Raw genomic sequence first — 13,644 nt, 5'->3', positions numbered from 1 at the left:
ATTTCTCTTGACTCTGGCCTTCCTGAATGTTACTGAAATTTACTGGAAGGTCAGAGGTCACAGAAAGTAAACTGAGGAAAATTTTATTTCCTCATTAATGCACCTCACTTAATAAAATGGAAACACTCGATACATACAAATAAATCTTGGAGGGAGAGTTGAAAAGAGTGATAAAAACATGTTTTCCTCTTGCCCCTTAAAGGTGCCTTTTGGGTGCAACAGAGAAACCCATTCACAGGCTGTGGGCTCGGTGCCTTTTACCAAAAGTTAGAGTGGCTCTGCCCAGGCGGGCTCTAAATTTCAAGTCCAGCATCAGCTTGCATTTCCAACCAGGCAGGGCAGCCATGTGATTCAATGCCAGTAAGCTGTGTCCCTGGAGGCCTGGTTAATGAGATTTGAGATTTCATTTCAGCTTTCTTTTCAAAATCTTTTTTTCCATGAAGGTGGAAGTCAAGGGCTCCCAGATAAACTTAGCTGGAGTGCATTCCATTTCTCTGAAGTTTAAGAATGGTGAAAGAAATGTGGGTAGAAATGCAGGGAGGAAAGGACGTTTTAAAATGCCCTCCTGAAGCAATGTGAAGGTTTGGAGGGAAAGTGACCGCCCAGTTATGCTGTGAATTTGTCCTGTAGACCGTCCGGGTCCACCCCAACTTGTGAAGATTGAGGATGTCTGGGGAGAGAATGTTGCCCTATCATGGACACCACCAAAGGATGATGGAAATGCAGCCATCACAGGGTACACGATCCAGAAGGCTGACAAGAAGAGCATGGTAAGGCCAGGCTTTCTCTGGTTCAGCAGGAGCAAAATCACACTGCATAGCAGGAAAGGAGGAATATGAGGTCGTCTCTCATGAGGAACCCAGGGGGGCTGTAGAGAAGCGAGGTGACCTAGTAGAAAGGGTAAGGCCTATGGAGCCACAGAAGGTCAGATCTGAATCCCAGCTTTGCCATTTAAGGCCACATGTACATGAATAGTCATTTAACCTCTTCAATCCCTCCCTTCCTCATCTATAGCGTAGGTTCACAAATACTTACTTTGCTTGGTTATCATGAAGCTGAAAAAATATATGAAGCACCCAACACAATGCTCAATGGAATTTAATAAATTTATTTGTTCAACAAATATTCACTCTGTATTCTGATTCAGATTTGCGCCCATTTCTCCTTGTAAAATAAATGTCCAATAGCATGGACAAAAAGGCATTAATCAGGAAAGGAAGATTCTAAGGGGAACAACATGTGCAAAGGTCCTGAGGAGGGAAGGAGCTTAGGATGTTCGAGAAGCAACCCAGCTGGAGTAGGAATTACTATAACCCATATTTTATAGACGAGGAAACTGAGGCTCAGAAAGTATAAATGACTTGCTCAAGATCACCAGATTTTAAATGTTAACGTATTGGTCTTCCTGAGTTAGAATCCAGCCACTGCATTCTGCTACTGCCTTGCCTGTAAGTGAATGAAGAAATAAATGAATGTTTGGACACACAATGGCATAGAGCCATTTTTCACTCTCATAAGAAGAGTAAGACATCTTACTGAATGATATTGATGAGAAGTCTTTAAACATTTACACCAGTGGATAGCAGTAAGAATGTAGATTATGAAATTTCATCGGGTTACTAAAACAAGGGAGGAAAGTTGGTAAGGGCAGTAATAACAACATACATGTGTTTAATACTTTATCATTAATTTCCACTTGAGTATGTTGTTATTACTCTCAATATAAAAATTAGTGCTATTTTTCTTTTGGCAAATGAAACCTCCCTGTTATTTATCCTAATCATCAGTTGGAATAGTTGTATATTTTTAGGTGATTTTCCTCCAACTTTTTTCTTTCAGGAATGGTTCACTGTCATTGAGCATTATCACCGAACCAATGCCACCATTACTGAACTGGTCATAGGAAATGAATATTACTTCCGGGTCTTTGCTGAAAACATGTGTGGCCTCAGTGAGAATGCAACAATGACCAAAGAGAGCGCTGTGATTGCCAAGGATGGTGAGTTAGCAGTGGGCTGGTGAAAGGGGGTTTGGGACTCAATTCCAGTGTGTGGGGGTTTAGGGAATTCTTCCACACCACCAAGCTATTCTTAGACACCAGCTGGGTGTCCTATAATTCAAATCAATTCTGACATGGTCCACCCACAGATAACATCAGGCCGCACAGGTTATGGGCTCAGTCTCACAAGAATGTGTCCACCTCCCACTTCAGATGCCAGCTGTAAATCCAGGTTGTCACCTGTGCTTCTAAGTAACAGACTGTATACCAGAGGTTCCAATGACCCTCAGGTTTGATGAGTTTCCTAGAATAGCCCACAAAACTCAGAGAACCATGTTATCTACTGCATCACTGGTTTACTAGAAAAGATGGTAACTCAGAACCTTCCAGAGGGAAGAGGGGCACAGGCCAAGCACGGGGAAGGGGCGCCGAGTTTCCACGCCCTCAAAGCTCTGCCACTCTCCTAGGATCTCCAGTGTTCACCAGTCCAGAAGCTCTGCGATTTGTGGGGTGTTTTATTTTTTTATGGGGGCTTCATTACATACTCAGGATTGGTTAAACCTCCAGCCCCTCTCTTCTCCTTGGAGGCCTGGGGAAACGACTAAAAGTTCCAGCCTATTCATCACAAGGTTGCTTCCCTTGGCAAACAATCCTTGGGTGGGGTCAAAAGCCACCTCATTAATAAAACAAAAGACACGTTTATAGCTCTACTTGCCTAAGAAATGTCAAGGGTTTTAGGAGCTGTGCACCAGAAATGGGGAGGAAGACCAAATGTATATCTGTTATTCTAAAACACAGTATAAAACTGGGCATCTGGAAACCTTGGTTTTCAGTGACTAGAGGAGACCGAAAAAAAAAAAGAGATGTGGTGAAAGGGAATAGGAAAATGATAAACATTTTAAAATTATGGTAAAAATTCCCAAGTAAATAGTAATTTTAAAAGTCAAATTTTTGGAGGAAAACTATATTATTATTGCATTTTTAAAACATACTAGCCACAATTCATTCCTGCTTCTGGGCTATAAGTCTATTAAGTGGCTAAAATCACAGGGATAGGAAAAAGTAGACATTGAGCTTGGGTTACTTCTGTTCTTGGACACCTTCAGTGTAGCTCCACATGAGACCCATGAAATGGGTGGAGCTGAATTTCATGCCTATCATTTCATTTCCTCATGAACCACTCCCCTTAAAGCTCTTCCTCATTACTGTCCCATTAAAATGCACCATGGATCAAAACACTCCAACACCGAATTCTTGTCAATATTTGTTTCAGTTTCAGATGACCTCTCTGTCCCATGTGGGGTTGGCTATCCCTTTGTGCCCTCCAGAATGAATGCCGTGTGGTATTCACTCATGTTTTTACATGCTTTTTCTAAGTTCAGGGGAGTTTCACTGGTGAGTAAAGTATGCCAAGAATAATATGGTCTCAAGCCAACTCGTATATTTCTAATGCTTGTTTTTAAGGTAAAGTCTACAAAAATCCCGTGTATGAAGACTTCGATTTCACAGAGGCACCCATGTACACTCAGCCTTTGGTCAACACCTACGCTATTGCTGGGTACAATGCCACTCTGAACTGCAGTGTGAGAGGAAATCCTAAGGTACCATGTTGTACTTTTTAAAATCACATCAGTGAAATTTAAGAATTAACCCCAAACTTTCTCTTTTTGTATTTGCCACCTTATACATGTAAGTAGCAATATAAACTGAGCCTCCGGCTGCTACTTGTGTCTTATTCTAGGATTGGGGGCTGGTGATGTGGAACATTAAGTACACTATTTAAATGCAGTAGTAAAAATGTCTATATTTCTACTACTATTTTTATGTCTACTACTACTATTTCTATCTACTATATTTCTATTACTACTATTAGTAAATCGGGGATATCTTCTAAGGAAAAAACAAACCACCTATTTTAAAAACAACTGAGGGGTGAGGAGACGGTAGTAATATTGTGTCACCTGAAAAATTAGGTGGAAATATTGATTCATCAAGTTTTCTACAATAGACTAAAGCAAATGACTATACTGTAATGCAAGGCAGAATTTAAAATGTGCTGTATTGAGGGAAGGAAGAAATCACATCTGACAGAAGAGGATTAGAAAGGTTTTAAGGTTTCATGTTGTTTGAAAAGAACAACAAATTTAATGAATGTTGCCCATAGAGATAGTTATCTGTCCCCAGTGGGCACTGAGGGAAGGAGGCCTAGAATTTGAAAAGTTGCAAACAGTGGTATTTTTCCCACATATCCCATGAACAGAAACAGCAAAGTCAGAGAGAAGCCAAACTGCGGATGGAGGATGATTCCTAATTCAAGCTTCATTGGAAGTGATGTTGGTACATCCAAGTAGGAATGACCAGGAAGTAGACAGAGAAGAGGTTCACTCTTCACGGGAGCTTAGGACAAAGGCTAGGCTGTGAGTCTCAGTGTAGGAGTGCCCAGGCATAGGAGTCCCCAGGCATGGGAGTGCCCAGGCATGGGAGTGCTGTATTCCGCCCCTGGGAGTCACAGCTCTAGAAAGGAATACCGCTGAGGCAAGAGGGTAGTGAGCAAAAAGCCAAGGACCGATGCCTGCACCTCAATGAATTCAACCACTTGAAAGGCTGAATGAAGGAACAGTGGGAAGAACAAAGAGAAGGGCCATCTCTAGGGTCTGAGAAAGGCAAAATCATGTAAAAGGTCGAAGAGGGAATGGGGAGGGTGTGCATTCACATAAGGAAGAAGATGATATGAAACAGGAGTGGAAGGTCAATGATGTCAGCTATAGTTCAGGGGCCAAGGAGAATGGAGTCAACTCCCTGGGCAATTGCATTATGATAAATCTTGAATTATCCGGTAGGAGAAGATCCATTACCACTGGATGATGAAAACAGATGCCAGAGGACAGATTAAATGGTGAGGGGGCATAAGCAGCCCGTAAATAATTAGAAAAGAGTATCAGAAAAAGGAAGTGAAGAAGATTAGGTGGTTATGACACTCATGGGGATTCTGTGAAGAATGCCCTGCAATACATAGTCTCTTGGATAAAGGAACCTCATGGACCTGTAGATCAAATTGAAATGCCAGTGAATCCATGTGGGTAGACTGCTCCAGCGCGGTCCTGGGGACAAATTGGTGTTGCTTCTTCAGAACTGCTTATTGCTCTCTTACCGACCACTAAGTAGAATTTAACTTAAGAGAAACAGTGCTCAAGTGGATGTGGATTCTTTTTAGACGTGTTTCTTTCTAAGCCATGCTTTAAAATTCTGTCACTGGCTTTGATGGTCTGTTAATGTGCTAACTACAGATATGTTTTGACCTAATTTACTTCAATATTAACTTCAGCCTAAAATAACCTGGATGAAAAACAAAGTTGCTATTGTGGATGACCCAAGATACAGGATGTTCAGCAACCAAGGGGTGTGTACGCTGGAGATTCGCAAGCCCAGCCCTTATGATGGAGGCACTTACTGCTGCAAAGCAGTCAATGACCTTGGGACAGCTGAGGTCGAATGCAAACTGGAGGTGAAAGGTATGACATCCAAGATCTTGGGTATAGAATAAATAAAAGAAAATCATTTAATTATTGACCTTCCTGCAAAATCCAAATTGTTTGCCGAAATGTTTTATGGTAGATAAGGAAGGGGAAGAGAATTTGGGGGGAAAATGTTTTTATAGCTTGCTTTCAGTCTTGATTTATTTTTGAAGGTTATCTGATTTTTTAAGTAGACTTATTTCTATCTCTTGCAACCAAAGAAATATTGATTACAGTGCAATGCTAGTATGTGCACAGCATGGTGAGAATAAATTAAGTCGAGAATGTATTATTTTGGTGATGTAGTTCACCTATATAAATAGATGCAAAAACTTATCTAATGATAGAAATTTATACTATTTTTAATTAGTTCACTATTTTGTGAAACTTTCAATACTTATGGGTAAGTTTGCTAATTTAGTGTAGAATGTTACACATGTAGAATATAGCATCCACATATTTTAACCAGTTGCTTTTAAATCTCACTTGAGAACTTCCATTTACAGGCCTGCATTTCATTTGTACTAGTTTTTAAACAATGTAAATCAAGAAAACACATAAGGATTGATGTGGCAGAAAAGTTTCAGCATAACCTGTTTTCTTAATTGGTTTTCATATTAAATAGAATTTTTATACTAAAGTTTTATTCTTGACAAGCAAAACCTACTTTGGGACACCATGAGATAATAGGTGACATCATTCTAATGTCTTGTCTCTTTCTTCCTGTATTACATTGCCTTTCTGTGATAACGGAAGTCTTTTTGCTACCTCTCTATAATGAAGTTATGATAGAAAGACAGATACCATATGATTTCACTCACATGTGGAATCTAATAAACAAACTGAACTAACAAGTAAAACAGAGACAGACTCGTAGAGGAAGAGCAGATGACAGCTAGTGATGGGGAGGTGGTGAGAGGGTAGAGAGATCAAGCAAAAATGAAAAAGGACTTATGGACATGGACAACAGTGTGGTGATTGCTGCGGGGAGGAGGGTGTAAGGGGACTCAATGGTAATAGAAAAAATACAATAAATATTAAATAAAATTTTTTTAAAAATTATGATCTAAAAGTCAGAAAGATAATCTTGTATTTTTATTTAAAAAGTAAAAGATTAAGGAATTTGTGTAAAAAAGGTTTTTAGTCCTAAATTTAGTATAAAGAAACTTATTGAAAATATTCCCTTTGTAACCTTTAAAAAACAGTATTCTTTCTCTTATAATCTCTATCAGTTCTGAGATAATATGGTATAGTAGATTCATAGCTGAGAGCAAATATTTTTTTGTTTTTTTCTCTCAAATGTAAAATATAATATTCTTAGACTATTTCAAACCTTACTCTTGAAATAGTGCTTACAAATTTAAATACTACTTTTTAGTTTTAATTAGCTTTAAATGCAGATTATGGTCATAGTTGCAAATACATCTGGTTTCTAAAGTCCTAATCTTATTAATTCCAAGGTATCATTGGTACTTATGTTTCAGCATCCCCAAAAACAAAAACCTAGTACTACTTCTGTGTGTTTTGAAAATAACTGAATGTTGCTAATGATCTAAAATGATGATTTCATAAATGGTTCAACATTTGGGGTCCTCCAAAAAAGATAATAATGTCATGCATATAGATGATGTATTCTTTATAGTAATTGCATAGTGAATTATATGGTAATTGAATTTAATAGTATAAATAATGTATTGTAGTACATAAGTTTATAGTAAGATATCAGTTGTAATATACTATTGGTAAAGCTTTTGGTCCTAAAAGTAAAAGCCAAGATTGTTTATCATCAGATTGTTATCTGATAATAGGTGACTTGAATCAAGTTAAGCTGTGAAAAATGAAGGTAAGAATGTCAATGGAGAACAAATAAATACTGGTACAAATATTCTAATTCTACAGTGATATATCAAGGAGTAATTACCCCTGGACAACCACTGTTCCTGGCGGGGCAGCAACAGGTTTTAAAAATTCATATCCCACTGGATATCTCTACTTTCTGTTCCATTCCTCTTACATGAAATCGCATTTTGCATGTAAAGCTTGACTTTCTTCATTTGCTTTTAATTACATTTTTTAGCAGCTCATGGCATACAGTGTTTATGTCATGAACAAGGAAGGCCAAATTATTCAAGGCTACTAAGTTATGTAGGAGCTGAGTTTTGTCAGAAAACGAGTACCACAGAAAAGGTCCCCACAAATAAAGCCAGAAAGCGACATTTGAAGATACCTCACTTTAGGTGTAAGATTATCAAAACCTGGGAACCAGTGACATTTCTTTAATATTTTCACTTTTGATATGTAGAAAGATATGCTTTTCCTTTAAGATAGTTTCCAGTGTAGTGTCCTTAGATCACAGGTAGCAAACACAAGGCTCTCGGGCTGAATCTGGCCCTCCACCTTGTTTTACCTGGCCCAGTGCCTTGTTTCTACCCAGGAGCAGTGCCGAGCTCTCGCTTAACAGTTAAGGAGCAGTTACATTTATACAGCCCTAAAATTACATTCAGCCCTTTGAAGGCAACTGGGAGGCTGATGCGGCCCCCAGTGAAAATGAGTTTGACACCCCTGCCTTAGATTCATGTTGAAACTCAGAACACTGGACCTTTTTAAATTGCTAAGTTATAGAGAAAGTGTTCTGAGTGTTTTTGATATGGAGAGGTCACAATTTAAAACAGATCTAAGAAAGGTTTAGAAACTTTTATATGTAAGATTTTCTAATGAAAGATTCACCAATAGAGTATCTGCAACCCATCTATCTGTTGGACGTTTTGGATGTTTTCATGGGACCAAAGTTATTTCATATATGCACAAACTTAAAAGGAGAGAAAATTCTAGGTCCCTTTACTAAATGTAGTAAGCATTAAGTCAGTCCCATAGTACCTGTATGGTTCTCCCCCATTTGGTAGGATGGATTAAGGAGTTCTTGGGGGCTGGATCTATGCCTGAGTTTATAATATTTCCTCCCTGAATTCCCAGAGGTAATGCCAGCTTTCAAAAGATGAAAGGATTAGGGCTGTTTCTTAAAAGTTTTGTAGATTATATATAGTCACTTTCTAGCCTGTCTGTTTAAGCTATTGGTTTATTTAGATTAGTCATATACAATTATTTCAGAATACATATCATAGAATACACTAGTCTATCTACTTGATAATTTTGCCTTTTAGAATTTCAACATATATATATGTATACTAATGCTTTGTCTATCACCAATGTTTTTCTTTTGTTGAAAAACACAATATATATATGTTATAGGGTTTTTTTTTAAGCTAATGGTTTGGAAGCTCTTACCATAAATATTCACTGTACAATCAAATGGGCTTTGCCACCAATTTAGGCGAAGTGGTTGTGCATATTAATAAGTGTTTTACATATTAATGATCTTTTTGAAGTGACTGGATCCCTGCCCTTCATTCCATGCGCTTCTATGTTCCTACATCTTCACATGACTAAGGATTAATGAAATCATCTCATCATAATCGCAGCCATAATTTCATCCAACGAGTACTCAACTTTCGTTTTAGCACTTCATTAATGCTCACAACTTCTCTCTCTCTCTCTTTCTCTCTCTTTTCCTTAGTTGTAGCACAGTAAGGATTTTTGAATGTATATTATCATCTAAGGTAAGCTTTCATATGGTTTTGGCATATGAAGCTTATGACTGTCATAAGCCATACAAAGCTTGTGGAGTATGGCATGATTTTCATTATGTAATCCAATGAAAATAGACTTTAAAATATCTAACTTTGTAGTTTTTATTTGTATTTCAGTATCTTGACATTAACAGCTAGTACTTATTCAGCACAACAATCTCCTATTGACATGAAGCAAGTTGTTGAATGCACTAGAAGCATGAATTAAAGCATTTAATGTAGATGAAAATGCGTGATTCCCAAGCATCCTGACCTCTTTGCATCAAGGAATGGACATGTACATAAGTGGCATCATTTCTACCAATATGTGACTTGAAATCTTTTTTTAAAAAGGAGAATGACTTTTCCAAATTTGCATTAAAGAAGTTTTAAGAATGCTCCAATGGCATGCTGTTTTTGTCTGGACGTGAATTTATTAGCAAGTAGTTAAGTACTTCTCTAAAGGACCATGAATTGTTACGGTTTCATGGGTTCTCTCATGAAAGGTACTTTTATTTTTTTAAATGTAATTCAGAAAGATGAAAGGTAAGTGTGAAATATTAGTAGGTATTTCTCTGGCCTTCAGAAGGTATTGGATAGGATTTACTATTTTTAACAAAATCTTTCCAGTTTTTTTCACTTTTGACAATGAATAAGTAGCAAAAGTTAAAGGAGTAGTCCCTTTATTCTCCAATGTGCTTGAGTCAGAACTCCTTGTGCTTAATTAAAAAGAACATTAACCAACTGGAAACAGTTCTTCCCATGGATTTATAACATGTATGCATTTGTTCTGCCATTCGATTCTAGCACTTCAGTCATCTACAGAGAATCCCAAAACCTCTCCAAGAGCAATAAATACTTTCTAACCAGTTAGGGATTTAAACTAAGATTAAATAACAGTAGGGAACAAAGGACTTCTATGGGTCTGGCTGGAACTTGCTTTTTCTTCTAGATGTCAAGTGCTTTAAATTCTAAATGTACGAAACTCAAGAGAAGATTTCCAAGTAGGGACTGAATGAATCTTTGTAACCAACTGGAACATGATTAGTCACGTTTCCAGGCAGCTAGTCCAGAAGTATTCTTTCAGCGACTTTCACATAGATGGTTTTGACTTTGCCTTTTCCTTTTTGTCCTCCTCAGGTGGACTTTCCTTCTGCAGGCTCCTCTTGCAAGGTGTACCTCCTAACATAATTGATTCCTATTTGCGAGACTTGCAATCAAGCAATCCTGAGGAATACTAAGGGCCGGGGCACTGCCTCTGCTCCCTACTGCTTTGAAATCTGGTCGCAATGAGAAAGCATTTTCTGTTTTAACACCAGGCACCCAAGTGTGATCTTTCTTTTTTTCCTCCTCATGTTGAAGAAAAAAAAACATTTGCAAGGATTGCTTAATTAAAATGGCAAACAAAATCCCACTTGAAGTCAGTGTTTTGATCCTTATTGTCTGTGCTTTGTCACTGTACTTTACAAAGAAAACAAGTTATACAATAAGGAAAAGCAGGGGATTTTAGTGTAATTTAATAGGCTGTAAATGCTTTTTTAAATCCAGAGTAAAAACAATGCAGTACAATATACTATAATGGAATCTTTAAAACCCATCTTTCTTGATTTAAGAGATTTTCTAAGCAGAATTGTGTTTTTCACACAACCCTCCTTAACACCAGGGGATCTGCGCCTTTTCTCATTTGAATTCACTAGAAGACTTCTTAAAGTCAAACAAGTCTCAACAGAAGGGGGAATATATTCGATAAATGTTACAATAAATCTGAAGTGTTTATGATAAAATGACACAGTATTTGTTCTCGTGTTTGGGGTTGCGTGGTCAGACAGAACTGCGGACAAAAGGCGGGCTGCCAGCACGCTCCCCAGCTCGGGCCTGGCCCCCAGTGTCACTGGCTCTGCATCCTGGCCCAGCTCACCAGAGGCCCTGCCAAAACAGTCGCAGTGACAGAGAGCTGGTGCAGACTACAGAGCAGCCACAGATTGAAGGGCTGCCGATGGCATCCTTTCAAAATCAATAAGCAGAGAACCCTTTGTGCAAGGTCACAATCCCTCCAGTGGCTTCTTCCCTTTTCTTGGTGCTGCAGAGAAAGTTCCAGCTAAGGGAGTGGCGCAGAAGTGTGAGTAAGGTTCCACACCACACCTCCTCTCACCTTCTCTCCTTTGTTCTTTTGGCCTTTTGTTCTGGGAGCTAACTCCATGGTGACCGTAGGGTCCTGGCACCACATTTATAATATCTGCTCTGCTTCCTTCCCATTTGAGAGCTGGGAAGTCGTGATGGTGGTCATGCCCTTGGGTCGATGTGCGGTTCCCCCATTTTAATCAGAAATTCCACTTTCACAGTATTGACTAAGATAATTTACCTAAAAGAAGGCTGGATTATCTAGAGAGACTTGAAGACCATATAGCTCCATTGCAAACTGCCTACGAGCTGTATCTGCCACAACCAATCAGTGTGGCCCCCACAGCCTAGTTCCTGGGTCAGAGGCGCAGTGCAGCAGAGCTGGTTGCATCATTTAAACACTCATTGACCAATCTCACCAAGCCATGTTCAATTGCTTATGCCATTTATAAACATTGCCTAAGAGTGACTATAAAGCATAATTAACAAAATATTGGTCCCCCAGTCATTGCTTACGTTCTTTAACTATATTTTGCACCAGATAATGTTATTTTTCTACATATGATCTCTCTCCTCATATTAAGGGCACTCCCATACTGCAAAGTTCCAACTAGAAAAAAAAGTCTATTTTGAAATTACAAGGAGTGCCCTGGCTGGTGTGACTCAGTGGGTTGAGTGCCGGCCTGTGAGCCTAAGAGTTACCGGTTCGATTCCCATTCAGAGCATACGCCTGGGTTGCGGGCTGGGTCACCACTAGGGGGTACAGGAGAGGTAACTACACATTAATGTTTCTCTCCCTCTCTTTCTCCTTCCCTTCCCCTCTCTCTAAAAAATAAATAAAATATTTTTTAAAAACTACAAAGAGCAAAAAATATCAGAAGCTGCCATTACTATTAGTTGTCTACAACTTTGTTCTAGTTTTGTTTAAGTTATTGCCTGGGTTGTGGGCCGGGTCTCCCACTTGGGGGCGTGTGAGAACTGACCTCTTGCATATTGAGGTTTCTTTCCCTTTTTCTTCCTCCCTTCCCTTCTCTCTAAAAATAAATAAAATCTTCATTTTTTAAAAAAACTTAATGTTTTCCTGTAAATCAACAGCGAAATGGGGGAAAGCCACTAGTTCCAAGAAACACTGAAACAAGGGTATGTGTCCTTAACCACTCACTCTTAAATTGAATTCTGAAACATTCTATTAATAGTAACAAGTGACTTACTGAATGTCTGATGTGTGTATGGTTCGTGATGGATTCGGCTAGGAACCCGGTGATGAATAAGCCACTTCATGCCTTTAAGGCATTTATGATGTGTAAGAGTAATAGCGTATGCAGGTGTAAGACAGCACTATAAGATTTCAGAAGCTGAATAATGTGGTTTATGTGTTATTATACATGTATGCATCACACTAGAATGTAGTATAAGACATGCCACATGACTTTATTATTGTAAATCAAATTAAATATGACTCTGAGCCCCCCGTTAGCCAGGGTAATTGAGAAATTCTCTCTGTCCTGCTTGGAAGGTCCTATCTCAAGTCCTGGGCCAATGAGAATCTTTCCTGGTGCCTAGAAAATGGAAAGAAGAAAAGTGTCTACATTTCAGCCTCCACTGGTGGCTACAGAAACACCTCTGGTCCAACCCAACGTCACGCATTCAACTTGCTAGACAAGTGTGGGAACACTGGACAGTTCTACCTCTCGGTACCAGCCCTGGCCCTGGGCAAGAGGGGCTGCTGCAATTCCAACAGCTTCATTACAGCCCGTCTCCAGCCACATTTCACTGCATGAGACAGGGAGGCCATAGAACCAAGGGGGTGTGCCTACTTGGAACACATACCATACTATACCTACCTTATAGATTACACCTATGCTCACTGTTAGGGCTTTAGTGGGCCTTTTCCCTGGGTTTAAACCCCAACGGAAGAATTGTGTGGCCAGTACATGTACCCTGAGGCCCAAGGGGTAGTCTAAAGGCACCTGTTTGCCAGGAGGTTGGGGTATGCAGATGTGATCAGAGCTTGTGCATAAGACTTGTGCTTGGGCCCTGGCTGGCATAGCTCAGTGGATTGAGAGTGGGCTGAGAACCAAAGTATCGCAGGTTCGATTCCCAGCCAGGGTACATGCCTGGGTTGCAGGCCATAACCCCCAGCAACTGCACATTGATGTTTCTCTCTCTATCTCCCTCCCTTCCCTCTCTAAAAATAAATAAATAAAATCTTTTTAAAAATAAAAAAAAAAGACTTGTGCTTGGGGCATCCGCATGTGTATGCCTGAGACCACTCCTGGTGTGGTGGAGGAAGGAGCTGGGATGCAAAGAACAGGGAGACCAGAGACTACCAGTGGGTCAACGTACAAGGTCTGTCCAGAAGATATTCAGCCATGTAATATGA

At 39.4% G+C, this 13,644-nt stretch overlaps 1 protein-coding gene across 14 annotated transcripts in view; it reads left to right on the top strand.

Annotated features, from left to right (window-relative positions):
* Positions 1-10,560, top strand: part of MYBPC1 (myosin binding protein C1) — a 79,137-nt gene extending 68,577 nt beyond the window's left edge. For 6 of the 14 annotated variants that reach the window (XM_045826422.1, XM_045826417.1, XM_045826414.1 and 3 more), the window contains 5 exons: positions 631-770; positions 1,840-1,999; positions 3,464-3,600; positions 5,325-5,511; positions 10,281-10,560. In XM_045826422.1, coding sequence (XP_045682378.1) covers positions 631-770; positions 1,840-1,999; positions 3,464-3,600; positions 5,325-5,511; positions 10,281-10,381 — 725 coding nt within the window. In that variant the 3' untranslated portion in view covers positions 10,382-10,560. Of the gene's footprint in view, positions 1-630; positions 771-1,839; positions 2,000-3,463; positions 3,601-5,324; positions 5,512-7,413; positions 7,548-9,088; positions 9,132-10,280 lie in introns of those variants that run through there. The other 8 variants (XM_045826424.1, XM_045826423.1, XM_045826421.1 and 5 more) reach the window with 3 other exon arrangements.
* The last annotated feature ends 3,084 nt before the right edge of the window (positions 10,561-13,644 follow it).

This window comes from Phyllostomus hastatus, unplaced genomic scaffold (genome assembly GCF_019186645.2).
Source record: "Phyllostomus hastatus isolate PE091 unplaced genomic scaffold, TTU_PhHast_1.1 phas_scaffold_755, whole genome shotgun sequence".
In the NCBI taxonomy this organism is placed as follows: domain Eukaryota; kingdom Metazoa; phylum Chordata; class Mammalia; order Chiroptera; family Phyllostomidae; genus Phyllostomus; species Phyllostomus hastatus.
This window is presented reverse-complemented; position numbering and strand designations above follow the sequence as displayed.